The 27,654-nt window shown below is 52.7% G+C and overlaps 2 protein-coding genes across 3 annotated transcripts in view; both read right to left on the bottom strand.

Moving 5' to 3' along the window:
* Abtb1 (ankyrin repeat and BTB domain containing 1) lies at nucleotides 1-6,692 on the bottom strand. Of its 2 annotated transcripts, XM_075983538.1 has the most exons (13): nucleotides 6,105-6,564; nucleotides 5,468-5,552; nucleotides 5,168-5,230; nucleotides 5,039-5,094; nucleotides 3,997-4,141; nucleotides 3,699-3,858; nucleotides 3,553-3,598; nucleotides 3,170-3,286; nucleotides 2,964-3,082; nucleotides 2,729-2,827; nucleotides 2,478-2,645; nucleotides 697-897; nucleotides 1-574 (listed from the first exon to the last, which is right to left on the bottom strand). In XM_075983538.1, exons 6-13 carry the CDS (start codon nucleotides 3,750-3,752, stop codon nucleotides 368-370), a joined length of 1,011 nt encoding a protein of 336 aa, XP_075839653.1. In that variant the 5' UTR covers nucleotides 3,753-3,858; nucleotides 3,997-4,141; nucleotides 5,039-5,094; nucleotides 5,168-5,230; nucleotides 5,468-5,552; nucleotides 6,105-6,564; the 3' UTR covers nucleotides 1-367. The 2 variants fall into 2 exon arrangements, with proteins under 2 accessions (XP_075839653.1, XP_075839652.1); XM_075983537.1 differs by lacking the exon at nucleotides 5,468-5,552 and having other exon boundaries at nucleotides 6,105-6,692.
* Nucleotides 6,693-6,891: 199 nt separating this feature from the next.
* Nucleotides 6,892-27,654, bottom strand: part of Podxl2 (podocalyxin like 2) — a 34,850-nt gene continuing 14,087 nt past the window's right edge. Inside the window, exons 3-8 of the mRNA XM_075983536.1 lie at nucleotides 14,052-14,845; nucleotides 13,577-13,651; nucleotides 9,748-9,904; nucleotides 9,373-9,434; nucleotides 7,816-7,995; nucleotides 6,892-7,308 (exon numbers count right to left, since the gene is read on the bottom strand). Coding sequence (XP_075839651.1) covers nucleotides 7,096-7,308; nucleotides 7,816-7,995; nucleotides 9,373-9,434; nucleotides 9,748-9,904; nucleotides 13,577-13,651; nucleotides 14,052-14,845 — 1,481 coding nt within the window. The 3' untranslated portion in view covers nucleotides 6,892-7,095. The remainder of the gene's footprint in view (nucleotides 7,309-7,815; nucleotides 7,996-9,372; nucleotides 9,435-9,747; nucleotides 9,905-13,576; nucleotides 13,652-14,051; nucleotides 14,846-27,654) is intronic.

The following is a 27,654-nucleotide window of genomic DNA, read 5'->3' as shown; positions in this document are numbered from 1 at the left end:
CACAGTGAGTTCAAGCTTTATTGCCACACACACTCCTGGCTTCCTGTCCAACCCTGTACATGGAAGTAGCCGAAGCAAGTCAGGGCTGGGCAAGTGCCAGGAAGGAGTAGGTGGGTTGCTGGGGGATAGGGGACTAAGTTCAAAGCCTACCACACCCCAGCTTTCCCTGAGTGGTGACAGCCCCAAGTCTCGGGGCTTATTTGTGCACTAGGGGAGGTGGCTCATCCCAAGAACTTGTGAGGTCCCCAGGAGCCCAATGAGTCCCCTCTGTCCACTGTAATGCCACCAAGCGTGCAAGAGCAACAGTTTCTGCATGCACACACTGCACATGCTTGTCACCATTGGAGCCCTAGCTGCAGGCAAGGGTTCAGCAGTCTAAGCCAATGGACACCAGCAGGTCTTCAAGTGCCCGCAGTCGCTGCTGTGCCTCCTCAATGGCACTGTAGGTCTGGACTGTGCTAGCCACATGGAAGCGGATGTCATCAACCAGTGGAATGGAGTCTGTCTCCTGCCGGGCGGCCACAGCTGCTGCCTCTTCCCGTACGGCTTCCACGAAGTCCTCTCGCTCTACTAGCTGCGGAAGAAAAGGCTCAGCGCAGGCTGGATCCCAGCGCAGGCTGGATCCCAGCGCAGGCTGGATCCCAGCGCAGGCTGGATCCTGCCCTCACAGCCTCCCCTCTCTGCACCCCTGCCCACCTTCTCGATGACCTTGGCCATGTACTCAGTACACTGGTCCTCCAGTCGGGCCAGGCGAAACAGCTTGGCTATGCGCCAGACACCCACCACACTGTCCTCCTCCAGCATCTGAGCCAGGCTGCGGCCACAGAGTCGCTTCAGACCAGGTAGAAGGTACATGTCGGCCACACTCAGCACATCATAGGCCAACTCAGGGGGAAGCTGTGGAACAAGAAGGGTCACAGGGATACCAGTGATCACCAAGGGCTCCCAGGGTTCAGGGTGGAGGCACCAGTGGGGACAGAAGTGACATAACTCTGGAGGCTGGCCCAGGTCCCTGAGGGTACAATGGGCAGAAGAGTCTGGGCGGAGGCGGTCCTGTGCCTAAGGCAGACTAGTGCTTAGGGTTGGAGGCCTTCTAGGAAAAGCCGTGTGGGCTCAGTCACAGACTTGAGTACCCCACCTCCAGCTGTGAAATTCCAGGCAAGTCCCTTCACCTCATGCCTGTTTCCTCATCCGTGAAGTAGAGAGATTCATGACAACCCTGAAAAACTGTAAAGTAAGCTGGAGATGTCTATCTCCAGTTCACAAGCACGGGCATGGCTCCTTCCACTGTGAGACCACACGGATTTGAGCAGGGGACAGCTAAGGTCTTGGTTGGGAAAGACCAAGGGTCCAGCTTCAGCTTCAGCCTGACCTTGGGTGGCCCAGGAACTGAGCAGAGGGGGAAAAGGACAATGCCACTACACTTCAGGCTGCCACCATGCCTTCTAATTGACTGTGGTCCTGTGGTCACATGCGTAAGACTCAGAGAAACACATTTATCTTCCATCTTCTTAGGGATACACTGAAGCACTGAGCATGTATACAACCTGCCTAAGATGACATAGCTCACAAGAGACTAATCCACTGTGAGACCATGTTTAGAAGTCGATCCCCACTCTGAGCTATTAAAAATGTTCTTGGGAGCCAGGTAGTGGTGGCACATTCCTTTAATCCCAGCACTCTGGAGGCGGAGGCAGGCAGATCTCTGTGAGTTCGAAACCAGCCTGGTCTACAAAGCAAGTGCCAGGATAGGCTCCAAAGCTACACACAGGAACCCTGTCTCAAACAAACAAACAAAAACAAAAACAGAAAAGAAAAAAAAACTGTTCTTGGGGTACAAAGGTTCTTCAGGAGGAAGCTTGTGACTCAGGATGACAGACTCAACCACAGAGTGAGTAGCAAAACATGAGAAAGGAAGCGAGGGGAGGAGGCAGAAGGGAGGCTGATGGTAGAGCCTAGTACAGGGGAGGCTGATGGAGTCGGAGGGCCAGGACCGGGGTCAACAGGAAGTGGTACAGGTACACACATTCCTGTGGCTCCATCTCAGCTGTAGTGGACAGAAGCTACAGCCTGAAGGTCAGGGCCACCATTCCTACACAGAACTTTCCCGGAGCACAGCTTGCCCAGCTGAGCAGCTCTGCAGATACCATGGGGCCCACCAGGCCCCAAACATTACCTTCTGAGGAAAGGTCTGCAGGGATGCCCTGGAGAGGCCAGAGAGTGGGATGCCCGGTCCCTCAGACCAATGAAAACATAGTTCTCTCCTGCACACTGCCCTGCTACAGCGCTGTGCACACACATGCACCAACACAGGGAACCTTGGCACTGCCTTCTGCCACCCATAGGCCTGAGTCAGGAACTCTAGGCCAGCTAAGGACAGGAATAACCCAAGAGCCCAGAACCCCAAGGACCTTAACAACCCTAAGGCAGACAGCCCAGGGCTCTATTCCCTGCTGCCCTCCCACTGGGTGCCACACCTCAGTATGGTCACTGTATACGTAGTATAGCACATGAGTGAAGATCTCTGGGGAGATGTTGTGCAGGGTGACAACTGGGGGGTCCCCAGAGGCTGCAGGTTCCTCGCTCTCTCGAAAGTGGTCATCCAGCAGGGCCCGGAAGTAGTCACTGCGGCCACAGAAGAAAGCCTGAGGGAGGAGAGTTCAGAGGGAACCAGTGCTGGGATCCGCCCCCAGGTGCTAGCCAGGAGGGGACAGGAGGGGACAGGCACCTTGTGGCAGAGGAAGCTGGAGTCGGCCACTCGGAAGCAGATATCAGGGCAGCTGCTGAAGCCATCAGGACAGGGGAAGGGCAGCTCTCCTAGGTCACCCTGGTAGAGGAAAAGTACCCATCAGAGAAAAGCTATTCATGAAAGGGAAGCAGCTTCCCAGGCTGGCCTAGGAGGGGAACCCAGCCCCGTTCCTAGACACCCTTCCTGCCCACCAGGCCAGCATGCCCTTTAGTACCCGCAGCTCAGGTGGCAGGGCACAGTCAGCCAGCAGTGCCAGATCCTCCCGCAACCGGGGATCTGCTGGAGGGGGCTCAATAGTCAGCACCTTCACACACGTGCCAGGCTTGGAAGCCACTAGGGGAGAGGACAGCAGGGATTTAGAGAGCTTGACCAGTGCTACTGGCTGTAACCCAAGGCCTTGGACTGAGACCCTGTACACACCGAATTCAGACACCTTCTCGCATTTAGCCTCCAGGTCTTCAAGCAGGTCCCACAGCTGGCACTGCTTGGCCAGGCGTTCACAATCACTAACATGCTCCACACCGATGTCAAGGCGGCCTGGGGGTACAGGGGGCTGGGTCAGGACCCAAGAGTGATTTCTACTCAATGCCCTGGTTTTCTCTTCCAGAAGGCCCTGAGGCCTGCTCAGTTTGTGGATGGGATATTTTCTTTCTAAGCAAGCAAGTCAGTGCACCGAGTCTTGAGTCAGGATGCTTGCATGCTGGACACACCCCCTCCTCCCCAAAGGTGAGTGACCTAGAAGGGGCACGTCAGCTCCAGGCCACCCTGGGTGTGCTGCTGACCCAGCCCAGGGGGTCAGTCACCTGTGTACAGGTACTGCAGCAGAGCCCCAAAGGCCACTGGGTTGATCTGTGGGCAAAGCAAAAATGAGAGGTCAGAGGGTACCACCCAGCACGAGCTAACTGCTCGCCCAGAGGTCAGCACTCTCAGCCACGGCAGACAGACGCACCAGCGGGTGCCTGAGAACCACAACGCTCTTGCCCTTCCATTTGGTGTCCAGCATGTTGGCGAAGTAGGTGCTGCGAGCACCGAGGACACAACGGTGTGCCCGGAACGGCTTTCCGTGTACCACGAAGACCACATCACTGTGGATGCCCTGTTCCAGAAGCCTGGGGAAAGCCAGGAAAGGATGCATTACTTAGGCAAAAGCAGGTGCATCAAGACCACTCAGCACACCCCGCCCACCTGAACCCACTGAGAGTGCACAGTAACCCGCACCAGCGCTCCACGCTAAACCCCCAGCTCACCGCTGCAGGAAATCGTCGTAGTAATCCCGCCTCCTGCAGGATGCGGTGACTTGTTTGTAGTCACGCAGCGCACGGCGAATGGGGTCGCTCAGCGCCCCATAGAGACAGCGTTCTCCATCGAAAGTGTTGGCCTCACAGCGGGCTCCTAAGAAGCAGTGCTCACCAGTCAGTGAAGGCAAAGGACACACAATCCGCGCTCAAACGTAGGCATATTCATGCAAACACACCAGACGGTATGCAGCCTAAGTGCAGATTGGACGGCTGGGCTGGTGTACAGCCATCCTGACTGGCAGATCTCTGCCCCAAATGAACCTACACTAGTGGGGCACATGAGCACTTTAGTATGAGACAGCCGCGATTATTACTAAACAGGACCATAGTGACAATGATAGTGGCTGCTACACAGTGGGGCTGTCAAGGCCAGTGCAGTGGTTAAGTACAGGGCCTTGAATGAAGCGAGGGGTGCACAGATCTAGGTAGGGACTCCAGTCTAAGCAGGAGGTACTGCAATTGAAAAGACTTGAGGTAGGAGATGGCTTCAGCTAGTGGGGCACTAAGGGACCAGGTGTTGATTGGCAGCCAGCAGATGGAGCCTAAGGAGTGAGTCCTGTGGAGTTTTCACAGGCAAGTTTGATTTTAGCCTTTTTGTTCTGTTATTTGAAACAAGGTCTCAAAAGGTAGCCTTGGCTAACTTTGAACTTGAGATAATCCCCCTACCTCAACTCTCTCTCCCAGTGATTGGATCACAAGTGTGAGCAACCATGCCCGATTGCTTTCCCCCAAACTCCCTTCACCTCTGCTGTGGAAAAGATCCTCCGCCTGCAATATGGGGGCCAAGAGATCAGTTTAGCAGATCAATGGTGATATGGTCCAGACACCCCACCGGAACTGGTGTGGGTGTCAAGGGTGTCATGGGGAAGTGACAGAGGTTTAGAAAGTACTGTTTGTTGACTTTGGGGTGTTAACAAGAAATCAAGGGTGCATGCACATGTGTAGCGAGGTCTCAGAGCTTACATCCAGTCAGACCCTGGCCCTCTCTCACCGTTAGCCAACAGGTAGCGCACCAGCTCCTCATGTCCACAGAGGCAGGCATAGTACCTAGGAAAAGGCAGCAGTTGTCAGCACCGTAGCCCCACCCTACCCACCCAGATACCCCACAGCTCACACTCACAAAGGGGTGCTGTCCCACTTGTCCCGCACGTTCACCTCCACGTCTCGTTGCTCCAGCAAGTACCTGGGCAGGAAGTTCAGAGCCTGGGTCAGAACTGCGTCTGATCTGGGAGAGGAGTCCAGGTAGAGGGGAAGGAAGCCACATCTCTCTGGGCTAGAGACCCCTCTGGAAAGGGCGAGGGCTGGGAGTGCACAGGCCTACAAGGATCGGCAACTGCGAGCTGGGTGACGGCCCCAGGTTTAGAAGGCTGAGAATTTGGTCTTGTAATATTTGGGGGAGAGAAGGTGATGGGGTCCCTACTTCAGCTGGGGAGGTGAAGGCAGAGAAGCCAGAGAAAAGCTGGTGCAGGCACTCTGGGAGTGGAGAGCAGGAGACAGGGGCAGATCTAGGGAAGAAGTGGAAAGAACAATGTTAAGATGCTGAGGAGAAGAGGCCATGAACTAGGAAGCCATCACAGGGACGCGGCAGCTCAGAGAGGATATCAAGACAGGGCCTGGGCTCTCAGAGTTGCAGTTACATTGAGGGAGGGGTCATTAGCTCGGAGGTGACACCTGGTGTTACAGACAGGACTAAGGAGGCTTTGGGACAGAGCTGCAGCCTGGCCTGCTCTGGTGAGGGCAAGGGGATTTGGAAAGAAGGGTCACGGAAGAAAGGAGTCCATCAAAAGAGAGTGAGGGCCAGTATCCGTTCTCCTCCCTGCCTGCCCAAGGAGACTAGGATCTCGGTGCCAGGCTCGTACTGGCTGCATCAGGAGTATCTGCAACGCTTGATACCTCCGTGGAGGGGAGTCCTTTCCCAGCGCCGAGTTAGGTAAGGGACCTGGAGAACGATCTCTTCGGCTCGGTCAGCTTCGGGAGCCCCACGGCGCCCGCCCCGCACACCCATGCCCGACGCACCCTGAGGACACCCGCCCGCCTCCTGCACTGCAGGTCCTCACCGCACACGGCCCACGTCACCCTTCCTGCAGCTGGCAAACAGGTCGCTGGTGTCCATGGCTAGGGAGGCCGGACCCCCGGCCGAACGATGTCTGGAGACCTCTGTGCCGGGCCGGATGTAAACACTCACGGCCCCGCCCCTCGCGGCTTCACCTTGCAAAGCTCGACTGCGGCTCTGCAGCGGCGCCTGGCGTCCGGAGGACCGATGATCCCCCCCCCCCGCCTCACGTCACGAAGACCTCATCAAAGCCCCACCCATCAACCTTGACCACGCCCACTTAGCCTCTAGGGGCCCTCTAGCCTGAACCCCACCTACACGTCTAGAGGACAACTCACCCCCCCCCCCCCAGGTTCCGCCCATTCGCTCACTACCAAGGCCCCGCTTCCCTTGAAGAGCCTCACCCGAAGGGCAGTCAGCTCCAGACCCCGCCCGCCTTGCCCTGATTGAGCCCTGAGGACAGTACCGCCCCCAGACCTGGCAGGCTGATTCCCTAAACACGCCCGTGTGCGGCTTAGGCCCCGCCCACAGGCCGGGGCCTCGCCCACTAGGACCTTTCCCTCCCAGCTCCCGGCTCAGCCTACCCCGCCTGTGTTTCACCCAGAGGACGATACACACCCGAGACTCCACCCACAAGACCCTAGCCACGCCCACAAACCCCACAGAATTGCCTTCCACCCCTTATTGGCCCCGCCCACCAGCCCGCATGACCTCCCTGCCCCGCCTGCTCTTCCCCGCCCCCGCCCCACCCCCAGAGCGTCGCCCTTGGGAAACAAGAAACACGCGTGGAGGCGGAGCGGCCCGCGCGTCTTGGCGGCTTTAATAGAGTCCGGGCGCGGGGAGCTGGCAGCCCTCGGGGCCGGGCGGAACGGGGTGGGAACTGCGCCGCGGTCTCCTGCTGCGGTGGGGAAGCGTAGAGGCCCTACGTGGAGGGTCGGGAGGGGCACGGGGCCGCCGCGTCGGGCAGTCCCGCGCAGTTGCACGTGGCCCGGCGCTCACAGGTGCGTGTCCTCCTCGAACATGTCCGAGTCCTCAGGGTCGCGCTTGCTGCCCATGAGCGCGCTCCAGCTGCTCGGGCCATTGATGGCCCCACCGCCGTTCAGGCTGGGCTGCTTCTCCTGCATCTCCGACTGGCTGTCGCTGGCCACGTCCAGCGTGGGATTGTCGTGGCAGCCGTTCTCCACAAAGCGCAGCTCCTCGCCGTGTGACTACGGCAGCAGGAGAGGGAGCTGGGCACACCCGGTGGGTGCCCACGCCACGCCCCCAGGGTGCACTCTGGGGCCCAGTAGACAGGTTCCTGCAGCTCTAGCTTTAATTCTCTCACCGTAAACCCTGTGACCTCCCTGGAGTCACCTGATTCCTCCCAACAGCCCTTTATAGATATGAGACTCTCCGAAACTCAGGGCAAGTGCAAGTGAGCTGGGAGGGATGACCAGGGCCTGTCCCTTTTCTCTAGTGCAGTTTACAGCTTAAGACAACTGCTCTTAAGCCCTGAAGCAAGGGGCCCTGGGGATAGGAGGAGCTGGAGAAGAGGAGGGGACCCCGGTGAGACTGGCACCCCCTCACAGTACCAGCCTCGGAGAGAGGTAGTTGCAGGTCCCAGCCTGGCAGTGAGCACAGCTGAGTTGGTACAGGTCACCAGGTCAGGCTGCCGAGTGGCATTGGCTGATCCTGACAGCACTCCACCCTTCCCAAGCCCTCCCTAGCCTACTCACCACGTGTTTCAGCTTGGGCAGCCGACGCTGCCAGCAGTTGTAGAGTAGTCCAAGCACAATGATGATGAAGCAGATGACACCAATAATCACCAGCACCACAAAGAGTGTCCCGTAGTCACTGCGCACCTGGGTAGCCCGAGCCTGGCAGCTGCTGGTGGTGGAGTAGTTCTGGATGCCAATCTGGGGGTGTGGAATAGGACCTCAGCACAAGCCCTCAGAGCTACGAACACTGGTGAAGTCGGAGTGTCCCCAACAGGCCTGGGCCTGGACCTGTGCTCCGGGCCATACTATTCTGCCTCTATTGCTTCATCTAAGAATAGCCTCTCCCAGTGGCCACATCCCAACTCCTTCACACCCTCACTGATTTCTGCCCTGCCCGGCAATGACAATCATAGCCCGAATAGATGGGGCCCCACACTTGTCCCCATCAAATACACAAAGCAAAAAGACATCTGGGAGACACTTAAGTCCACCCCTCCAAGTCGGTGCCCTGAAGCATAGCTTCCACCTTAGGGGTAGGTGGTGTCAGGCAGGCAGCCTGGCATCATCGGGGGCCATGTGGAGATGCCCACCTACTTCAGTAGTAAGATCACAGGTGGCATGTGCTGCCTGCTGCAGACTGCTCTGGCTGGGCTTCTGGCCCAGGGGCAAAGCTCCCTGGGTACCAGCTTCAGGCAAAAGAAGGGAACCAAAGAAGGGGAGGGTTATCTGAGAGCCCTGGGGCAGAGGCTGGGCTTTGGCTCTTCCCTGTGTGAAAGCCGGTGGCCACCTGTATTCCGGAGCCCAGATTTTCAAGGCTGACGGGAGCTTTGAGAGTCATCCAGGCAGTGCAGAAACTTTCTATCAGGTAGGCTTGGTCCTTGCGACCTGGATGATCTTAGGCAAGGCACCTGACTTCTCTGGGCTCCAGCTTTCCTCATTTAATCCTTAAAACCCCCACAGAGAGGAGGAAGGGACCAAGGGAGAATCCAATGTAGTCTGGACCTCGTCGGCATTGTATATAGCCCAGAAACACAGAGCACCTTTGCATTATGACATCCTGAGTATCGTCAAACACGGCAGAGACCCTCCAAAGGGAAGACTGAACAGGTCATGGGTCAAGGAGAGAAAGCAGAAGCCGGGGTGAGGATCAGGAATATTTGGATATCTGGACCTCCATATGTTCTGTATCCCAGCAGGGGCCAGAAGACCAACTGATCAGGGCCACATCTAACAATGGAGGGATGTTTCCCAGTTCCAGACATTGCCCAGCCCTTCCGGTTCCCCTGGAGGGGCACTGGTAGGGACAGGGCCTATCTTGTACCCCCTCCATTAGGTTCTGTGTGATACTTCAGACACTGTCCTGCTTAATCCCCTCTGCCCTGGCCACTCTCCTACCATGGCCTGGGGTGTACAGTCCTTTTGCTCAGTTGGTTGCCTGCACATGCTCTTTATATCTGGGGTGGCCAGGGCACACCCCTGTCCTGGAGCAGGCTGTGAATTCTTTCAGCACTTTTGAGAGTCAGGGGTGGGAAAGGATGCTGCAGTGGCCTCCAAGGCAAGTCCCTGTATGCTTACCTCCTCCAGATTCCTGCGGATGCCACTGAGCATGGAAAGGACTTCTTGAGTGGGTACCACCCCTGGAGAAGAAACGCCATCATCACCACAGCACCCAAACCCCTCCTAGGGCAGCCTGCCTGAGCTGCCTCTGCTACACTTCTGGTTCTAATCACACCCATGTATGTTCCCTGCTTGACCTGCTTCCCATGGAACACCATGTGACAGGGGTGATGCTAGAAGCGTCTGTAGCTCAGGGGTCCTGCCCTCATAGCGTGTGATGTCTATACCTGTCTCCTCATCACCAGAACCCAGCACTGCTCCACCCAGAGTCCGTTCCTTCCTGAGCCCACAGTCTGAGCCTGTGGTGGGACACCTCTCCCATCTCCTGCTCACCCTGCTCGCCCACAAGTGTCATCAGCAGGTGCTGCTCTTTCTCACTGGGTTTGCTCAGAGAAATGTGCCAGTCCCCACGGTGCCCACTGCGATGGCGTGGCAGGACCTCCTCCATCAGGGCTAGAAGCTGTAGTCCGCGGTGCCGCCGAAACACTTCCTAGGGGTTCAAAGGAACAAAACTCAAGGAATGGTGATGGTCTGTCCTCATCTGCCCTCAACCCATCTCCCCTGTGGCTAGCCTGATCGGCTCTGGGACTGCAGGGGATAGGCAGATAGATTACAGCTTGTTAGTTCACTTCCATCTGCAGGTACATGGTAAAGGTGTGTGCCTGCCCCAGAGCCACTCAAGTCGGGGAGGGGCACGGATCTGTCCTCTGACAATGACAAACTGGGGTTTGCGGTGCTTCCAGAGAGGCCTGGAATATGTACATGATACCCATGGCAAGTTGAAGGAAAGACACGACACTAAATCCCCATAGCCACCAAAGAACATGAAGGCTGAGAACGGTGGGTGGGGCTTCTTTGCTGGTCATCTCACCACATGGCCAGCACTGAGCCTTGAGAGAGTGATGGAAGTCCCTTTACCACAGGGACTTAAAAAACCATAGAACTGACTAAGAGTACCTGGAAACAGGCCAAGGGGTGGGATGAAGTGAGGAGAGGCAAAATGGTTTCCTTCCCCTCAGATTCTACCTCACTGTTTAGATTGTAATGTCAAACATAATTACTGAATGTAACATGAAAACGAGCCCAGTCCTCCACAGGAACTTAGTGCAGGAGCACTGGAGGCCAGGCTGCTGCCATGAAGCTCAAATCCACTGTTTGTGAAGAGACCCTCCTTTGATCCTCAGAGCCTCTTCAGCAGCTCCTCCTCTTTTATATGAAAAACCTCGACCCCATTTCTTCCAAGAGTCGCAGCCAGACCCCTCTCCCAGATGCTCAGCTCTCCAGGGTGCTGAGGGAGCTGGGCTGTCAGAAGACATCTCAACAGGCCACCCCGAGTGCGGGCCCAATGCCTTTGTTGTGACACCTGAAGCAGAGATGAACTGCTACCTTTGGGTTCCTGCCTAGGATAAGGACCTGTCCCCTGGTTGTCATGTCCCCTGGTTGAAATCCACCAGGCTGACTTTCATGCTGGGCTTGTTCCTTGTTACCATAGTGAATGCCTGGTGCAGCTCAGGTCTAGACACTCTGTAGCTTCCTGGCCAGCAGTTCTGTCCCACACAATGAGGCAAGCCCAGGGCCAAGAGGTCAGTGTCTTCACTGATGTGGGGGGGGCAGGACAGGCTTCACAGGCTTGGACGCCCTCAGTTGCCCTGTACACGTGTGCTGCCTCTTACAGGGTAGCAAAATCTGCCAGACTCAGAGTTAGCTAAGGAAGGGAAAGCCCTGGCTTTGGAACTAGATGCACCAGGGTACAAACACTGTGGTTTCTTAGCTCTGACCTTCAGTAACACGCTGAACTTCAGTTTCTCCATCTGAGATGTGGGCTACTTATCATCCTGGAGTCACTCAATCACAGATTCAGGGACAGTAACTGTCCCCCTGGGTCAGCCCTGCTGGTAATCCAGCCCTCTGCACGAAAGCAAAGGCCAGAACTCTCTGGTCCCCCTGATGACCCAAACATCTCTTTTCCATGTATTTCTTGTGCCAAGCAAACGATTGGATCCTTCATCTCTAGAGCAAAGATTCTCTTGGCTTCTAGAACTTCAAGATCAGCTTGGCATTTACTGTTTTACCATTTTGTGCCTGTGCCTGCTGATCTCTGCCAGCTCCCTTCCTGCCTCCTCTGTCTTGGGTAAAACCAGGAGAAACTGGATAGTCTGCACCACTATCAGATCTCACATGCAAAATTTGAAAACCATAGCTGCATCTTGTAAAAGTGTTTCCGAGGGGCAGCAGGCACGTTCCTCCCCATCTTTTCCTGAAGACAAGGGGCTAAGTGTGGCCCACCACTTTTCACACACACACACACACACACACACACACACACACACACACACACACACACTGTCCCTTCAAACACAGGTCAAAAAGGAAATAATGGATTACTGGATGAGAGAGATCTGAAGTCTACACACGGTGCTTGGAGATGGATGCACCAATAGCAAACTGTCTCTCTGCCTGGAGAGGTACATCTTTTCTGTTTTGTTTTCAAGACCCCCCCACAGCCCCACGCTGGGAATAACCCAGGGTCTTGAGTGTGCTGGCAGCATCACGGAGCTACACATTAGCCCTGGGAGTTCATGTTTTCAAGCAAGTACAACACAGTGCCTCTGGTGTTCATATAATATGGAGATGCCCAACCTCTGCCCTGCTTGGCTCCCAGAACACTGACAACAGCTCTTCATACTTCTAGTTGGACAATCTAGTCACCCCTGAAGGAAGGACCTAATGCCACTGACTTTAGATACTCCCAAGTGAAGCAACCCTGCCAGGCCACCATCTAGGAGCCACAGTCCTGGTAGCATTGTCAGTCAGACACAGCCTGGGGTATGAGAGGAGGCATCTCAGTTGAGGAACTGCCTAGATCAGGTTGGTCTGTAGGCATGTCTGTGAAGGATTATCTTATTAACTGATGCAGGAGGACCCAGCCATTGTGGGCTGCACCTTTCCCTGGGCAAGTGGTCCCAGGCTGTATAAAAAAAGCTAGCTAAGTATGAGCCTGGCCGGGGAGGGGGTGGGGGCACAGCAGGCAGTGCTCCTTCATGGGCTCCGCTTTGAGTTCCTGTTTTAGATCATGCCCTGACTTCCACCAAGGACAGACTGTGACCCAAAAGTGTAAGCCAAATGCCCTTTCTTCCCCCAGTTGCTTTTCGTCTGAATGTTTTATCACCCCAAGAGAGTAAGACAGGACACCATCTTGCTCACGTGGAGGTTCTACATCCCATCAGGGGCCCAAGCATGACTGGCCCCGTGACTGATGGCCTAGTGCATGAGCTGTGCAAGGCTTTGAGAGTATTTCTGTCTTTGTCTCTGTCTGTCTGTCTCTTTCACACACACCAAAAAAACTTTCCGATCAGCTTGTTGATGCCTCCCTAGAGACCTATGAACAAACACCAACAGATGCTGCTTATGAAAAAGCTTAAGAACAAATTTCAGAAGCAATTAGGAAGGGGGTAAACATCCTTTGTGAGAGACAGTGTCTCACTGTGTAGCTCAGCCTGGCTTTGAACCTCTGATTCCTCTGTCAGCTACCACACTGCTGGTATTGCAGGCCTGTGTCACTACACCCCACACGAAAACAACTCTGAAAAAGATATTGTTGGGCAAACAACAGTGCTTGACTGTAGCCCCAGCACTTGGAAGGTGGGTGTAGGAGGTGTGATTGAACCCAGAAATTCCAAGTTTTCCTGACCAACACAGCAAGATCCTCTGGATGAAAACAATAAGTCTCGATCTCATTAGGAAATAAGGCATGAAGCACACAGGAACAAAGACCCTTCAAACCGAAAAGAAGGAGGGGCCAGGGCTGCAGCTCAAGTGGTAAAATGTGACCCTGAATCTGGTCCCTAACATTGAATAAAACCAAGTCCTGCAATCCCAACACTGGGGAGGTGGAGGCAGGAGGACCAGGGGTTCAAACTCACCCTTGGCTACACAGTATGTCTGAGGTAACCTGGGCTAAAAAGAAAATACAAAACTCAAAACTACAAGAATCAAGGAGGAAAAAAAACCAAGAATTTGTAAGTAGGAAAGACCTCTTTTTGGTTTTCAGTAAGTGGTAGGTGCTGGCTCAGTTCTGGACTGAGCCGGCCTCCCCACAAGAACCCTGCTGTGGTACCTCTCTCTGTCCCTTTCCCCTTCTCATGGCCAGCTCAGCACTCACACAGTCTATGTTCTCCGTCATGTTCAGGATGATGTAGCTCTTCCCAGCCAAGTTGCTCCAATCCTTGCAGATCACCTGTGCAGGAGACAGAAAGCAGGGCACGGAGGCCTCAGGAGAGGCCTCTGGACGGCAGGAGGAGGTGCAGGCCTGAGGTCTGAAGACAACCATGTCCTCCTGAACTGCCATGCCAGGGACCCCACCCCACGGGCCTAAGACTAAACAGGTGTCATAAATGAAAGGTTGGCCGGTCCAGAGACTTCACTGTTGGTGATGCCCTTTTGCCCTGGCACTTCTGGGGACTGAAGACTCCTTTCCCTCCTGCAGCCTGTGTGTATGAAGGATGTGCATGAGTGCTGACCATAAAGGTGGGGAAGGTCTGGTCAGCCCCCACCACACCACACTGCTGCTGACAGCCTTAGGACCCGGAGGACAGTAGGCATTCTTACACGGAGGGCAGCTTGCACCTCTGTCTTACCTGAGTAGAGTCCCACGGTGTTAGTGAGTGAGCTTCCGCTGCCTGACCCTCCAGGGGCTGCTCACTGAGACCTTCTTGTCCCCAGGTAGCAGAGGAAGGGGTTGACTCTCTGTCTTGTGGTCCAGGTGGGAAAGAGTCTGGGGTTCTGGGGTAAAGGTGACCCTCACCGGGGACCTCACTCCCACTTGGAGCCACTGTTTGTGGGAATGCGGAGGATGGCAGTGCCCCCTGCTGGTCATCTAAGTCAGCTGCTCCCAGGGTGGCCTCCTCACCAGCTGCCTGGGTGACCTCAGACTGTACCCCCAGCCCTCCAGCTGGCCACTCGGTGCCCCCAAACTCCTGGCTATAGTTCTGATCCCCCAGGGCCACTGTACTTGGGGTAACTGAGGGCACTGACAAGGTGGGCTTCACACTGCTCTCCACCACCATGCCTGATGTGGCCTGGTCCCCAGAATCCTCCTGCCTGTGTCTGGTGGCCCCAGGACCCTGGCTGCTGGTGCTGCTGACGCTAGGTGAAGAGTCATGGGCCTGCATGGTGGTTCCTTCTGGGGGCCCGCTCACAGGGAGCAACTCTTCCTCTTCCTCTGCTTCTGCCTTCTCCCTCTCTTCTTCTTCCCTTTCCTCTTCCTCTTCTTCCTCTTCTTCCTCTTCCTCCTCCTCCTCCAGAGGCATATTCCAGGGAGGCTCAGGAAGATCCGTCTTGGGCAGGATGGAGGGGAAGTTTGGCAGGTCTTGAGCCTGACCTGGATCTTCCATGGAAGCCACCTTCTCAGTCAGGTCTGGGAAGACGTAGTCTAAGGAAAGATGGAGAGCTAACTCACAGGCTTCATCAGTCACAGGAGGGGTGACCCTTATACAAATAGTGACTCCAAGTGGGACCGAGAAATAAAAGAAGAGTGGTGTTTCCATGGGGACGGAAGGATACAGGGATGCCAGATGATTGGTGCACTGGAGAAGAATGGGAAGTAAGCTGGGGAGGAGGATGAAGCCAGCCCACAAGGACACAGGGAGCTGGATGTTCACATTTTCCCTTATAGTAATAAAAATATCATACAAACTTAGGGGCTAGAGAGGTAAATTGGTGTTAAGAGCACTGGTTCAATTCCAAGACCCACATAGCAGCTTACAAACACCTATAATTCCAGTTCCAGAGGATCCATCCAACATCCTCTTCTACCCTTCAAGGGTATTGCATACACATGGTACACAGACATATGTGCAGGCAAAGCACACATACGTATAAAATAAAAATAAATAAAATCTCCCAAACAAAACAAGACGAGACTGATGGAAACAGGCCATGATACTGTATTAGTCACTTTTCTCGTTGTTGTGATCAAAAACTTGACCAGAAGAAACTTAAAGGAGAATTTGTTTTGACTCATAATTTGAAGGGTTCAGATCATCAAGGCAAGAGGGCCATGGCCGTGAGGGTCTGATGTGGGATATCCTTCTGTATATGTGCTGCTCATATTGGTTAATGAATACAGCTGTTTTGGCCAGTGGCTTAGCAGAGTAAAGCCAGGCTAGAAGAGATATATATAGAGAGAGCAGTCAGAGTCAAGGAGATGCCATGTAGCTGCCAAAGGAGAAGGAAACTTACTGGTAGGACACAGCCTCGTGGCAATACACAGATTAATAGAAATGGGTTAATGCAAGATGTAAGAGCTAGCTAGAAATATGCCTGAGTCATTGGCCAAGCAGTGTTGTAATTAATATAGTTTCTGTGTGATTATTCAGGCCTGGGCAGCCGGGAAAACAAGCAGTCTCTGTTTACAAGGGTCTCCATAGTAACGGGAGCTGGAAGCAGCAGTTTGTTTATTTCTTTGTGGATCAGGAAGCAGAGACAGAGGCTTGCCATTCAACCACAAGGACCTGTGTTTGACTTTACAGCACCCACATAAAAAGATAGGTATGGGTCTGGAGAGACGGCCTAGAAGTTAAAAGCACTGGCTGCTATTCCAGAGTACGACAGTTTAGTTTCCAGCTCCCATATCAGGGGGTTTACAACTGCCTGGAAGTCAAGTTCCAGAAGATATAATGCCTTCTTCTGTCTTCTGTGGGACCTTCATATGTGGTACACACATATACTCAAGCACACACACACTTATAAAATGGAATTTTTTAAAGGCCAAGTTTGATGATGTATATCTGTAATTCCACAGCTGGGGAGGCAGCGACAGAGGGTTCCTGGTGCTCGTTAGCCATTCGGCCTAGCCAAGTCAGTGAACTCTGGATTCAGAGTCGCCCACCTCTTGAGGACCCCCGTGGTGGGGGACCCCGGGCTTCACACATGCTTAGCAAGTGCTCTACCACTCAGCTATGTTCCCAGACCGGGAGGTTTGTTCTAAACTAGAAATTTTATGTGCAACTAAATTATCTTTCAATTATGGTTGCAAAATAAAGGCACTTAATACATGCAAGGACTCAAGTGGTTTACTCTTCATTAATTCTCAGAGAGTTATTCAAGGATGTCTTCTAGGGGGCAAAAGACCTGGGAAATTAAGAAACCCAAGAAGACTGGAATGACAATAAGTCTCAGAATAGAGGTGGTATTGTAGGTCTAGAAAGCAGTTGGTAAAAACAGAACAAGAATCTAGAAAGATCTGAGATGAATAATAACAAAAATAATTGTTTCCTTGTAGTAAGAAGTCTGACTCCTATGGTGGCTCACTCCTGTAATCCTAGCATGAGGCAGGAAAGTGCCATGGGTTTGAGGCCAGCCTAGGCCACATAGTAAGACCCAAGCCATCTTAGGCTCCAGATTAGACCCTGTCTCAAAAAACAAAATAGCAACAAAGATCTAACTGAGAATCTGTGCAATCTTAGCAACAATGGAAAGCCTAGTGAGGCATAAACAAGAGGTTAGAATATCCTAGCTGCTGTTTCTTATGTGTGTGTTTTGAGGAGTGGAGCCTTGGTCCCTCAAGATCCTCTGCTTCCACCTTTGCCCAGAACACAACCTGTAGAGAAGGTAGCCAGCTCCCCACACAATGAGGCATCTATCACCTCCAGGGGACAAGGACCACATACCCACAGAGGAAACCCACGGCACCCTGAAACCAAGCAGTCTGCTGTCACCTTGGTCAGGCACAAAAGAACCAGGAAGACTCACAAGACATTTGGGGAAAACAGCCACAGAAACAGCGGTGAGCAAGCAAAGCAGCCGGCCTGGAGAACAGCGTGAACACAGCAAACGGGAGACAATGGGAAGGTCTTACTCGATTTGCAGGGACCCAAGAGGAAGCAACCCCTCAAAAACATGACCGTGAAAGAATAAAAGCAGCTTACTACAGCCGGGCTTAGTGGGTACTCCTGTGATGCTTGGACTCCAGAGTTCGAAGTCGGAGGATCCAGAGTACCGGCCTAGCCTTGGCTAAACAGCAAGTTCAAGGCCAGCCTGGGCTTTGGAAATAATGAAATAAATAGCTTTAAAAAAAAAAAACAACAACTGTATACCAAGTGTTACAGAGCATGCCTATTGAGGCAGTATATTCTGGCGCCTATGCTATATAGCAAGAACCTGTTTTGGTTTTTTTTTTATGCTAGATCTATAGAAGATGAAAATGCAGTATAAACCATAACTGAAGTGGGCTGTGGGCCTCTTCACAGGAATCCTGGGGAACTGAGTAAGAGTGTAATGGTGCTGAGGAGACACAACCCTAAATCTTCCCAGTCACAAGAGCTCACTGGAATGACAGAGCTCACCGGATGATCAAACCTGGCAGAGAAAAACACAAGTCAGGGAAGTTGCTACAGTGTCTCGGGAGACACAGAAGCAGAGAGCGGGAGTGTGGGGAGAGAAGGAAAGATCGCCCTGAGAGGCAAGGCTAAACTCAAGAATATGATAGACCTCAGTGCTATGGCCGTGACAGAGCTGGTGAGTCCAGAGGGAGGTTCAAAAGAGCCTTCAGGCGCTGGGGAAAAGTGGTCTAGTATTAATAAAATGCTAATTAGCCAGTAGCTGGGCAGTAGCCAGTAGGCAGGCAGGAAGTACAGGCGGGGTGACCAGGCAGGAAGTAGAGGTGGGGTGATGAGAACAGAATTCTGGGATGAGGAAACAATGAGTCTGTCGTCATTACCCAGCCACAGAGGAAGCAAGATGAGAATACCTCACTGATAAAGGTACCAAGCCATGTGGCTGACACAGACAAGAATTATGGGCTAATTTAAGATGTAAGAAAGAGTTAATTAGAAACCTGAGCTAATAGGCCAACCAGTTTATGATTAATGTAGACCTCTGTGTGTTTCTTTGGGACTGAACAGCTGCGGGACCAGGCAGGACAGAAAGCTCTGTCAATATTCATGGAATACTTGAGGCAGCCAGTGGGTAGCAAGGCCTTGTCATCCCAGTTCCATCAGGTGAGGAAGTTCCCAAGAAGACTTGGTGACTAAAGTAATCCCTGAATAGGGTAGGTGGGGCAGTATGGAGGGGAGAGGCCTGTTGTCTTGAAACCAAAGTGTCTGTGACTACCTACGATAGACTCTCACAATACCAGACCCATTCACATCTGCAGTGGAGGCCGCACGAGGCACCCGAGTCCCTCCCCACTCTGAGAATATATAAGCAGTTAACAACTGCTGGGGGAGGAGACTCATTCCATGATGTAGTTGCCCAGTTAAACTCGGGAGGACTTGGGTGGGTACATTTCACTGATCTCTTGGTTCACTCGGGAGCAGGGACACAAACCAAAGATGTGGTTGGGGGAGGGCGGTGGCACTGTGATGAGCCAGACAAACTGAGACCGCTCCCTGAGAGTGAAATGTCCTGAGATGTCCAGGGAGAATGCCTCCGTCTATGTTGCTTGGGGTGACACTGCTCCTTGATGAATAGGGTCTGCTCCTAACACAGATAATGGACTAGAGAGTATCCTGTGATCCTGGCAGCGGCATGAATGAGGTGGGAGCCTGCGTAGTCTGTAGCAGCAGACAGGCCACTGAAGCTAACCCATCTGCCCAGAAAGGACGGTCCTGCCTAAGGGAAGAATGACAGTGGGGAAGGACACATAGACACTGTCCTCTGCACTAGCCTCTGATCTGGCATAATAGGTGGGGGTGAGGGGAGAAGAAGGAGCTGGAGGTGTTGGCTGCTGTTCTGTACACACAGACAGACACAGCGCAGAGGGGGTGCAAATTAGGTATGTGCTAAATAGCTCTTCCTGAGAACTTGGGGAGAATCAGACATCGAGGAGGAGAAGGAGACAGAAGGGAGGGGTGACAGCTTCCAGGTCCAACCTCTAATACAGAGGAAGGGAGACGCTAAGACTCAACATGCAGACAGGGCCTTCCTACTGGCTTATAGGAATCTATGGGGACTATGGAGTGTGCTACCCCTGAACTGTGAGGTTCAGAAAGTACTCTTCAGTTAAAGAGCTCCCCACAGTCTGGCTTTTGAGGTGGCGGGAGGAGGGTGCATTGTGGGAAGGGGCACGGGATCAGCCCCAGTGCTGCAGAAGCAGAGGAACTGAGTAGTGTTGCTACTCATCCCTCCAGACAAAAGTTAAGCAATGCAAGGGAAGCCAATCCCTTAGCTATCGCTGGTTGAGGTCTCTATAAATACCAGGCGCTGGAAGACAACAGGGAAAGGGTTGGCTTTCCTAGGAGAATTGGGCCTAAGAAGGGTTTGACGGCATGAGAAGGCTGAATAGAACCGCAGTTACGGGGGTGTTAAGAAGTTGATTGGGCCGTGTGCTGGGCAGTCTCTGTCAACTTGACACAATTAAGAGTCACATGGGAAGAGGGAACCTCAACTGAGGAACTGCCTCCATCAGACTGTTCTGTGGTTGTGTCTGTGAAACATTTTCTTGATTAATGATTGATGTGGGAAGGCCCAGTCCCACTGTGAGCAGGGCCACCCCTACACTGGTGGTCCTGGGTTGTGTAAGAAAGCAGGCTGAGCAAGCCATGGGGAGCAAGCCAGTAAGCAGCTTCCTCCATGGCTCCTGCCCTGACTTCCCTCAAGAAAGGACTGTGATGTATCAGTGTAAGCCAAATAAACCCTTTCTTGCCCTGGTTGCTTTTGGCTAGGGTGTTCATCACTGCAATAGAGAGCAGACCAAGATAAGTTGGGACCTCACGAATTGGTAATGACATCTAGAAGCTTTGCTGAGCCCCACGATGGGGCGAGATCGTTATGAGGTAGTAGAGGCTCTGGCAGAGCTGAATGGTTCAGACTGGAACGAAAATCAGGTTTGTAGATGCTAAAGCAATCCTGAGGGGATGCCTCTGTCACTGGACAAAAGAATTACAGAGAAGAGAGGTGGAGACGGGCAGACACTTGCCAGGGAGGCACAAGGCTCTTCCATCCCATCACCAGCACTGCAAAGAACTAGCCAAATAAAAACATAAATAATTGCGAGGGATAGCCAGAGACAGAGCTGCAGACACAGCCTGTGATCGCCCTCTAGGGCCACATCTGTGAACTGCAGCAGCTCCAGGCCCACTCTGCTTTGGTCCATCTGCTCCAGGGAGGAGTTTCAGGTCACTAGAGTCCCTGCAACAGCCCCTTTGCCTGATGCTGAGACCCATCAGAGTGCCCAAGGCACCTAGATGAAGTCACAGCCGACGAGTAAGACTGCCCAGGAGACAAAGGACTCTTCCCAGGATGCCAGTGCTCAGGAAGTCATCAGAGCAGGGGCCACTCAAGAGAGGTGAATGATCTCTCAGACTTGTCTTATCACGAAAACATCAAGCTAGGCCGGGCGATGGTGGCGCACGCCTTTAATCCCAGCACTCGGGAGGCAGAGGCAGGTGGATCTCTGTGAGTCCGAGACCAGCCTGGTCTACAGAGCTAGTTCCAGGACAGGCTCCAAAGCCACAGAGAAACCCTGTCTCGAAAAAAACAACAACAACAAAAAAAAAAAACAAAAAAAAGAAAGAAAGAAAGAAAGAAAGAAAGAAAAGAAAAGAAAAAAAGAAAACATCAAGCTAGGTCACAAGACACGGCAGATCTGGAACGATCAGACATCCCCCTAAGCAGTCCCTAATGGCACAGAGGCTCCCTGACTTTCTTCTGGAACTGCTAGGGAACAATATTGTAAAGTTACAGCACCATCTGGTGGCTTTAGTGTGAAACTAACGCTTCCCTAAGTCTAGACATGATTTCCTAACCCTATAGATTGGGGACTTGCTTCTCAGGTGAAGAGCCCGGGAGCGGAAACCATGACCTCTGAGTGTGAAGAAGCTTGTCAGTACTGTGGAGCTCTGGGTTCTAAGTTACCTCAGGGTCATTTCGTTCAACACCCAGGACCCACATGACAAGGGGAGTGACCAGTTGTAACTTCCCTGTCCCTGTCATCCCCATCTGTGACCACAGCCACAGTGTAAAGCTGGAGCTGTCACAGAAGGGGCTGCTTCAGATACAGGCAGGAGCCATAAATGAGGGAGTATTCACCTTGGGAGATGGCCTGGGGTCCATGTACCCCACAGCCACCCTCCATGGTGGGATAATGTTCCCAAGATGACATCACAAATGAGAGGGAGTCTGTGACCGTTAATCTTAAATGCCAACCTGATGGGACTTGGAACCACCCTGGAAATACACCATGTGACTGTGGGGGAGTTTCTAGATTGACTTAGATGAGGTGTGAATACCCATTCTAAATTTGGTCAAACAATTCCATGGGCAGGAGTCCCGGATTGCATAAAAAAAGAGTGAACTGAGTTGAAGCCCTCCTGACCGCATGGATGTGACCAGCTGTCCCAGCCTCCCCACCACCTCAATCAACCCTCCCTCCCTTCTTGTCCTCCCACCTCAATTAACCCTCCCTCCCTTCCTGTCCTCCCACCTCAATCAACCCTCCCTCCCTTCCTGTCCTCCCCACCACCTCAATCAACCCTCCTTCCCTTCCTGTCCTCCCCACCACCTCAATCAGCCCTCCCTCTCTTCCTGTCCTCCCACCTCAATCAACCCTCCCTCCCTTCTTGTCCTCCCACCTCAATCAACCCTCCCTCCCTTCCTGTCCTCCCCACCTCAATCAGCCCTCCCTCCCTTCCTGTCCTCCCCACCACCTCAATCAACCCTCCCTCCCTTCCTGTCCTCCCCACCACCTCAATCAACCCTCCTTCCCTTCCTGTCCTCCCACCTCAATCAACCCTCCCTCCCTTCCTGTCCTCCCCACCTCAATCAACCCTCCCTCCCTTCCTGTCCTCCCACCTCAATCAACCCTCCCTCCCTTCCTGTCCTCCCACCTCAATCAACCCTCCCTCCCTTCCTGTCCTCCCACCTCAATCAACCCTCCCTCCCTTCCTGTCCTCCCACCTCAATCAACCCTCCCTCCCTTCCTGTCCTCCCACCTCAATCAACTGCCCCCCCCATCAAGCTGCTTTTGTCAGGCACTTTGTATAGCAACGGAAACCATAATGAAAGCCTGCCTGGGCCTTCCCAGAAATCTCCTGGGGTCACACACACTGCACACCCCTTGCACCCCACTGAAAGAGAGCAGCTGCAGGGACAGCTGTGACAGTCACCACTGGACTACTAAAGTCCCACCCTCTGGCAGGGTAACTGGCTGCAATTTCTGGAACCTTCTGGAACTTTCCTGGCCGCCTTTAAAAAGCCTTTCACTTCTTGCTGCCTCTTTCTTCCTATCTTCTTTACCCCAACTGGGATGCTTTTTCCCTTAGGGCAATTTCTTCTTTATTTAGTGAGAAGCACCTGTTAAGTGTCCTGGGTGGGGGGTACATATTCTCTGAATTGCTCCAATCTTACCAATCTCATCCTGAGGCCAAACTACTAGACTTATTCTTTCCCATAAAGCTTCTCTGTTGATATTCCTGTCCTTGGAAACTCAGTGAGTTTTTTTGTTTCGTGTTGGGACCCGTACAGAGTGAACCCCTTTCACCTTGTCTGAAGTTCAGAGAATTTGAGTTTATTTTTGCTCTTTCAAAGATGTTGACAAGTGTGGCCACACACCTGGCCTAGGATGTGGTTACTTGGTGTTTTGGACATTAAGAGGGCCCATCCGCTCCACCCTGACCAAAGGTCGGAGAATTCCAGCACACTCCTATGCTCCTTCATTTAAAATAGGAGGTTTGACACAGGGAGTGGCTGCCTACAGGATACTTGGTCTAGGGTGTGTTCACTGCCTATTTCTGCCCGGGACTTAAAATACTTTACTCAGGAAATAACGGCTTGATGTCTCAAGTACTGAAACAAGTAACTGTTCTGAATGTCCTTTGTGTGGTGTTAAAGCAGTCTTTTACTTTCTTCCTCCTCTTTTATATTGGGGTATAAAAGCACATGGAAATCAAACACAGGAGAACACAGAATTCAGCATGCAGTATCTGCGGAGTTGCCCTCCCGGTACTATCCTATGTCTCTGTGTTTCTTTCATATCTCTGTTTCTCCTACCTAACGTTTCTAATCCTCGTGCCCCTACCCTTGAACGTACGAACCTGTGTTGGACTGTGATAGAAGTCGCCCCAAAAAGGTGGCTTACGACAGATGGCAGCCCAATGTGGCGCTTACAACTGTTTTGTTTTGTGGTTTTTTTTTTTCAAGACAGGGTTTCTCTGTGTAGCACTGACTGTCCTAGAACTCACTCTGTAGACCAGGCTGGCCTTGAACTCAGAGATCCGCCTGCTTCTGCCTCCTGAGTGCTGGGGTTAAAGGTGTGCACCACTACCACTGGGATTCAACACAGTTGAATCTAAGAGCTATGTAAGAGCAGAGACCCAACAGTGCCTGCCAAAGGAGTTCTTTTTTTTTTTTTTCTTTTTTTATAAAATTCATACTTTTTAAATATTTATTTATTTATTTATTACGTATACAATATTCTTTCTGCGTGTATGCCTGAAGGCCAGAAGAGGGCCCCAGACCTCATTACAGATGGTTGTGAGCCACCATGTGGTTGCTGGGAATTGAACTCAGGACCTTTGGAAGAGCAGGCAATGCTCTTAACCGCTGAGCCATCTCTCCAGCCCCTGCCAAAGGAGTTCTGACCTTGCTGTGTGACGCACCAGCTGGGGGCTCCCTGGAGCAGAAGGGCAGGACCTGGGAGATCCTGCGGGCTCACAGGCGACCGGAACATGTTCTGTGAACCCTGCTCTCCCCAAATGCTTGCTCCTCTGCTCCCTTCTATTTCTGTTAACCCACCACTGTGCTGGTGTTTGCTTTCTAAATATATCGCGCTGCACGTCTTTCCTCTGCTGCATCTGAGCTTTGCACAAGTCTCTCCCTCCGTGTACTAGCCCTCTCCCCAGGGCAGTGTTTGCACTAAAGACATTTGACATTAGCTGAAATATTAATGGACTGGCTTTCCTATTCAAGGCCTGGAATTAGAACAAGAGGGCCAGAGAGACCTTGAAAGTTCACTTTAAATGTCCCTTCTGGTTAATGTCAAATTCCTGAAAATTGTCCCCTTAGTGCACCTGCGAGTCAGCAAGAGTTAACATGGAAACACCCAAAAGCCAAAGGAGATTTGTATAGAACATAGGGGCAAAGGAGAGAGGCCGTCAGCATAACTAAACCGACTTTCTAATGACCAGGCTCAACAGTATTAAAAGAAACAGAAGCCAAGGCTGGGGTTTCACTTGGTGGTGCACTGGCCTCACATGCAGGAGGTCCTGGACTCCATGCCCAGCACAGAAAAGAAAATAGTCTATAGCGTCTAGATGGTTCAGTGGGTGAAGGCACTTGCCACTAAGCCTGAGTTTTATCCCCAGGACCACAAGGTGAAGGAAGAGAACTGGCTCTGGAAAGCTATCTTCTGACCTCCACATGCACACAAACATGCTCACATCCATGTGAACATGCAAAAACACATACATGTACACAAAATAAATATGTAAAAACATACAATTAAAAATCTAAACCTAGAACTCTAGCCTCCTGAGATCAATCAAGGGGCTCACACCCATGTTTTCAGCATCTACTAAAACTCGGTTCACACAGTGAAAGCATAGAGCCCACGCCTCTTAGGAGCACTGCCTGCTCTTCCAAAGGTCCTGAGTTCAGTTCCCAGCAACCACATAGTGGCTCACAACCATCTGTAATGATATCTGGTGCCCTCTTCTGGCCTGCAGGCATACACACAGACAGAATATTGTATACATAATAAATAAATATATATATAAAGGTAGGAGCACTACCAAGCACTTGGGAAGCTGAGGCAAGAGAATTGCTGGAGTCCAAGGCCAGCCTGGGATACTGAATGAGACCCTGATCCAAAACAAAACCTCACACCCCCTCCAGTTCCCTGCAAGGGGAAGACTGACAGTGCCTCACTGGACCCTGGGACACGGTCAGCCCTCACTGGACCCTGGGACAGCGTCACCAGCCCTCACTGGACCCTGGGACAGCGTCACCAGCCCTCACTGGACCCTGGGACAGCGTCACCAGCCCTCACTGGACCCTGGGACAGCGTCACCAACCCTCACTGGACTCTGGGACAGCGTCACCAGCCCTCACTGGACCCTGGGACAGCGTCACCAGCCCTCATTGGACCCTGGGACACCGTCAGCCCTCACTGCGAAGCTGTAGGAGTGGTTGCTGGCACAGGATACTGATGCTAATGATTAGACCCCAGAGGAGTGTGTACCACAACTCTGTTTAATGCCAAAGCCTTTTAAAAGTCTATTTCCTATAAGGGAAATAAAGTCTGAAGAGACCTAACACGGTATTGTTTGGTAACTTTAGGCGATGAGACTGTGGCCCAATTCTATTTTCTTCTTTTGTTTGCATTTTAAAAGACTGATATGCTAGTATTTATTACAAGCATAAAAATGAAGAGCTTTATTCCTGCAGTCAGGGTGCAAGTGCCCCTCCAGCGCTCGACAGCTGGCTCTGCCTTCTGGGCCTGTCCATCCCAGTGAACAGACTATGCGGGCACAGTAACTGTGGGGTCAGGCCACGCAGCAGCAGCCAGGGCTCAGCAAGGGTTTGTGGGAGAAAACCACCTCCAGGTCCCAGCAGACAGCTGCCTTGGCGTCTGCTTCCTACAGGCTCCATTCCAGGCAGGCGTAATTAAAGAAGTCTAGTAAGAAAGATTCCATCTAGGGAAGGGTGGCTGATTTGAGATTTAGCTCTGCCACTTATTCTCGGGGTAATACAGTGCCACTTTTAAATCTCTGACCCAGTTTCCTGAGCTATGAAACAGTGATAGTGGCCGCCCTGCTTCTGCAATCCATGAGGTGCTCCGAGTGGAGCCCTTATGAATCTTTCTACCCAAGGCGCTGCTGTGTGTGCCCCCTCCACTACCCCTCTTCCCGTGAGTGTGATCATACTTCGCCTTTGGGGACGCACCTCCCCTCTTCTTGGAGTTAAGGGACCCCACACACTGGCTTTAGGGGTAGCCTACCGCAGTCCTTGCCAATCAGAGAATTCTGGTCTTGGGGCAGGACAGTCGAAGTTCAGGACCCAATCTGAACCAACCTGACCCGCTCCTGGTCCTGGGAATACAGAGCTCACTTTCTATGGTGGTCACTAGGGAAGGGACAATGATTTTCCTAGGCAGTCTAGCTGGATTGAAGCCAACAGAACAGGATGGAGCAGGATGGCCCAGAGAGCCAGGCTGGCACGTTGAGTCTCCTGCTGGTGCTGCAATCCTGTTCTTTGTCCCATAAGCCCGTAGAGTCCCCTTGCCACAGAAGCCTGTGAGTCTTGTGCATGGGATTTCCCCGACCTGCTGGCCTCCAGGGGTCATCCAGCCCCTCTCTGGCAGGACCTCACTACCTAACGCAGGTCCTGTCTTAACAGAAAAGGAAGTGTGTAGAGGGTGACGGTGGGGGGCAGTCTTGAGACGATGTGCCATGGGCTGAACCCCTCTGAAACTCAACATTGAAATGTATTGTCCAGAAGCATTTAGGAGGCTGAGGCAGGAGGTTTGTGAATTCGGGCAGTGTGGGCTACCTACGTGGAGGGAGAGGGTTTAATTGCTGTTATGACAGGACTGAGTGAGCCTTTAATAAATGACTAGGGCTCGAGCTCCACCTTCTGGATGGCTTAATGTCACCACCACACATTAGTGTCACACAGCTGCTCAGGCCTGCCCCTCCAGCTTTGTTCTTCCACAGGGCCATGAGACCCAAAACCCTCCCAGGTGCAGCCTTCCCACATTGGAGGTCTGGCTTCCAGAACCTTCTAATCCTTCAACAGAAAGCAGCTACGACTGGACAAAACAGCACTACTGTTTACCACTAGCAGTTAGGAATGAACTGACCTTGCTTTAACTCCACCCCCACCCCCATCCCACCCCACTTGGTTGTCTGCTCTTCTGGAAGGACACTGACTGGAAGAGCAGCTCTGAGAAAGCTCCCCTCCTCAAGGCTGGGGTGTAGGACTCTCAGGTTCAAGGGTGGAGCAGGGCAATGGTGGTGAGGGATACACTGGCCTTTGGGTCCTCCTGAATCTCAGCCTCCCCACCCACTGCCACCAAAGACCCTAACTCTGTTCCCATCTCAACCCTCCTGCAGTAATGTCTGCCAGGCAGTGTGAGGAAGCTGTGTTTAGGGGCTGCTAATGGCATGGAGGGATACCTTTCCAGCAGGTGGATTGGAAAGTGGGTACCTTCACCCAGCAGTGGAGAGTGGGTGGCACGGGACGCTAGCCCCATGTTCCTGCCAGGCTACACACCATGGACAGGGCACTATCAGCATCACAGCC

This window comes from Microtus pennsylvanicus, chromosome 8 (assembly GCF_037038515.1).
Source record: "Microtus pennsylvanicus isolate mMicPen1 chromosome 8, mMicPen1.hap1, whole genome shotgun sequence".
Lineage (NCBI taxonomy): Eukaryota > Metazoa > Chordata > Mammalia > Rodentia > Cricetidae > Microtus > Microtus pennsylvanicus.
This window is presented reverse-complemented; position numbering and strand designations above follow the sequence as displayed.

Excerpts from the sequence above, each read along its gene's own strand:
- Abtb1 (XM_075983537.1), bottom strand. The coding sequence starts at position 6,160 with ATGGACACCAGCGACCTGTTTGCCAGCTGCAGGAAGGGTGACGTGGGC. Across the intron at positions 4,142-5,038 it reads GCGCTACCTGTTGGCTAACG|GAGCCCGCTGTGAGGCCAAC; the intron begins GTGAGAGAGGGC and ends ACTGCTTCTTAG. Across the intron at positions 3,287-3,552 it reads GCTGCAGTACCTGTACACAG|GCCGCCTTGACATCGGTGTG; the intron begins GTGACTGACCCC and ends CTGTACCCCCAG.